The 3,865-nt window shown below is 45.5% G+C and overlaps 1 protein-coding gene across 1 annotated transcript; it reads right to left on the bottom strand.

The window, feature by feature from the left end:
- Window positions 1-1,203: 1,203 nt before the first annotated feature.
- nrarpa (NOTCH regulated ankyrin repeat protein a) lies at window positions 1,204-2,546 on the bottom strand. Its single transcript, XM_034546956.1, has 2 exons — window positions 2,386-2,546; window positions 1,204-2,186 (listed from the first exon to the last, which is right to left on the bottom strand). The coding sequence occupies exon 2, from the start codon at window positions 1,672-1,674 to the stop codon at window positions 1,336-1,338; it is 339 nt and encodes a 112-aa protein (XP_034402847.1). The 5' UTR covers window positions 1,675-2,186; window positions 2,386-2,546; the 3' UTR covers window positions 1,204-1,335.
- Between the last annotated feature and the right edge of the window lie 1,319 nt (window positions 2,547-3,865).

The following is a 3,865-nucleotide window of genomic DNA, read 5'->3' as shown; positions in this document are numbered from 1 at the left end:
TGACAGAAGGGGTTTCTGGGTGGGGGGGAGTGGCAGGTCAACCTCCACACGGGACACTTTATACCTCGAGTCTGAAGCAGCTTGAGTCACCCTAGATATTCATATATGTGTTTAAAGAAGAACCACAACATGTTCAAAAAAACGCATCTTCTCAATGTACCTTCATAAATAAAATTTAAAAAAGTCAAATAAAATAAAAACCCAGCCTGCTTTCACAGTGATGACCAGGATGTTAATAAAATACTGAAAGGAGATTATAAAGTGAATTCCAAATGCGACTTTTTTTTTTGATACAAAGCGAAAGCAGCGTGTTTTTTGTAGGTTTTTTTTTTTTTTTTTTTTTTTTTTTTTACACAATGACCATCGGCAAAGTGGTCGCAACTGGCCTGAAAAGTTGGACGCCAGCATGGCGAGATCTGCATGAGCGCATTCAGCTACTGTCTCTTTTCTTTTAAAAACAAAACAAAAACAAAGTAAAGCTATTGTGTACAGTACTTCACAACAATGATGGAGCCACTTGCTGTTACATAATGATTACACATGTGAAAGCGTGTTGGATAGCCATAATGCCGCTCTTTGAGTAAAACATAACTAAACCTCTGGGAGCCAACAGAGGGCAACCCTTCTTCTCTTGTTCATGCGTCTTCCCTTTCAGATATTCCAGCATGCAGCCATTTAGCATCAAGTGCCGTGTTTCATATAAAATAACTTAAAACGGGTGAACAATGAGGAGCAATACCCCCCCACACGAAGAAACTATTCAACTTTATACTGGAGATGGGAGGTCATGGATAGAAAGAAACTGGGCCATCTGCACTCTGGAGTCCAAACACACACACATGTGATACACAGACACCGGCTTCTTTTATATTGGACGACAAGATCTAATATACACATTCAAGAGGAAAGCTTTAGTACCAACAAACTCACCGAAATGGCGTTTCTTTTGTTAAAGAGTCGTGTTGAAGCGCTGTGTATGAACCATGCGATACTTCACTCAGGAGTGCAGAGAGGACCCCGTTTGGTTTACAATGAGGGAAGATTATTCTGCAGGTCTATTTTTTTTTAAATTCTTTTCTATATATATATATATATATATATATATATATATATATATATATATATATATATATATATATATATATATGCTGTTACATATATATATATATATATATATATATATATATATATATAATTTGGCACAACTATGTAGATGATGGCAGTTTTTTTTTGTTGCTTTTTTTTCAAGAGCCTGGCTTTCCCGTGTGTTGCAGCTTTATTTTTCCACTTGTTGTTATTTTTTATTTTCTTATTTTACCTGACAGCAGAGACAGATCACCGGGCGCCAGAGGAGTACTTGGCCTTGGTGATGAGGTATAGCACAATGTCTTGGTGGCCACCGAAGGCGGCGATGTGTAAAGCGCTCCACCCTTCCCTGTTGGCCAGTCGGATGTCTGCGCCAAACTTCACCAGCAGTTTTACCAGCTCCAGGTTGCCATCAATGACAGATTGGTGGAGGGCCGTCTGTCCTTCTGGCCCGAAGGAGTTGACGTTGAACTCGCAGTTTGTCATGTTCTGCAGCAAAGAGTGCAGCTCCTTGGTGTTGCCCTTCTTCACCGCCTCCTGGAAAACCCTCTGCGGCGCGGAGCAAGTCGACACATCCGCCTGGCTCATGGTTGCAGCTCGCTGGAGGGTGGGGAACCAGTAATCCTGCCTGGGCTCTAAAGCTGGTAATAATCGTCTTCTCCCTGTTGCGCGTCTCTGGTCTGGTGACAATGCCACAGTTACACTGGATTATAACCAGTTATTAAGGCACTTTTATGTACTAAAATAGAAAAAAAATGATCACTGTATGTATCCCAAAAAGGACAAGAGATGAAATAACACACTTGGTGTGCAAAAATGTTAATATTTGAGAGATCCTAAAATCCCTAAAACATAAGAAGGATGCTCTCAAGCGATCCAGTGCTCTCTGGACGTAGTCCCCCCTCCGCAGCAGCAGCAGCAGCAGGTAGCCTATAGCTGGGGATGGAGAAGAGAGACACCTCCGACTTCACTTGGGGAAATATGAAGAATGACCACTATCTCCACTGGAAAGTCTCCGCAGGTTTTCCTTGAACGGCCCGACCTGATGCTTCCTGGCAACACGTCCCGGCTATATGTCGCTGCTCATGCGGCCAGGGTGTCTGGGAAAGACAACAAAAAAAAGACAAGAGAAGTCCACATGAATCCCGATTCCTCACCAACGGGCTGCGAGAGGGACCCCACATTCCGCCACATCCAAAGACCGATAGAGACCTTCACGCGCACACGTTTACGCACAGTTACACCGCTTTGCCACTAAACATGTCTGGAAGTGTAACCCGCTGCACATTTGTGACTTACCTGTGACAGATGGATGTGTCCGTAGCGACGAAAACGATACAAATCCACCGTGTGGCCCGGTCTGTGTCCTCCGCGCGGTCCGTGTGAGTCTCTGCCCTGCGCTGCGCTCTGGGAGAATATTTTACGCGTCCTTTATTTGCATGACAATACCGTCCCAAAGAATCAACTGTGGAGGAATGGGCGGAAACCCGGTGAGGTTATAGGCTGCCGGCTCGGTTAGGGGGCGGGATCAGTGCCCTGTGAATCCGCAGGGAGGAGGCGTGGTCTTCCGAGGAGGGAACCAAATGTTGCTGCAGAAATATTAAACAAGCCGCCCGCAGCAATGGTGAGCTCCATATCCGATCTCCTGTAGCCGACCCCAGGAAGCGGACTGAAAGCCAGAGGCGCGGAGTTGCCAGGGCTGTAAACTGCTGAGAGAGCGGGCACGTTGTAAAGGATCATCCACTGGATTTAACATACACAGGAACTCCAAACAAAACGCCAATAAGCCTCTTCACACTGACAGCGATGGTGACTCGAGGGCGTCGGACGGGATTTACATTCATGCAGAGAAAAAGAAAAAAGTCTCATGAAACAAAGTTAAATGGCCACTTTTACTTGTCCACATTGTTGAGAGATTTGACGCAAAAATCAATGTGATATTCGGATGCACACTTTACGTTGGACTCTTAGATGACAATTAAAGACAAGGGGAGGGAATCGTGGGCATAATATTACACTCTTATGGTTCATTAATACCTGGGACTCATTCCACATGGGGGGGGGGGGGGGGGGGGGGGGGGGTAATGACACAGATAATGACACACCAGGAGAAGGTGTGGTTTACAACGATGTTGCTGTTTGTGGCCCAACTTTCTCTGTGGTGGCTGTCAGTGAACGTTGCAGTGAATGTGTGTACTAATTGTGAAATAGGAAGGGGCCCACTGCCGTGTCCAGTCTGTGTGCCATTGTGCGTTAAGGCCATCGGTACAGTTACTCTACTCTCCAAATGGTTTCACCATGCAGTGGCTGTCGGAAGTGTGAACTAAAACCTCAAGACAGTGATTGCCTCCGAACCAAATGGCAACGACCGTAAAGTACAAAACCCCGAACGAGTCTTTCCGTCTCAGTCTCGCTCCATATAAAAACACCCCCGAGGAGGAGATTACAGGTGTCTGTTTGAATCATAAACTGCCGATATATTCCAGTTGTGTGGGACTTTGAACAACAAAAGCCCTGCGCTACTTCCTTTTTGCAAGTGAAAAGAAGTGACGCTGTGTGCAGATTGACACGCCACTCAGCCCCCACCACCCACTCCCCTTTACCGTGGGAACTGTGTGTGTGTGTGTGTGTGTGTGTGTGTGTGTGTGTGTGTGTGTGTGTGTGTGTGTGAAAAACAGGGTAAAGGTGGTGATAGATATTGATAGATAGACGCAGGGTTTGACAGAAAGAATGCATGTGAAAGTGACAGCGCTGGATAGTGAAAAAGCTCTGAAACAGA

This window comes from Cyclopterus lumpus, chromosome 12, assembly GCF_009769545.1.
Source record: "Cyclopterus lumpus isolate fCycLum1 chromosome 12, fCycLum1.pri, whole genome shotgun sequence".
NCBI classification, from domain to species: Eukaryota; Metazoa; Chordata; class Actinopteri; order Perciformes; family Cyclopteridae; genus Cyclopterus; species Cyclopterus lumpus.
Note: the sequence above shows the minus strand (reverse complement) of the source record. Positions and strands in the feature narration are given on the sequence as shown.

Excerpts from the sequence above, each read along its gene's own strand:
- nrarpa (XM_034546956.1), bottom strand. The coding sequence starts at position 1,674 with ATGAGCCAGGCGGATGTGTCGACTTGCTCCGCGCCGCAGAGGGTTTTC.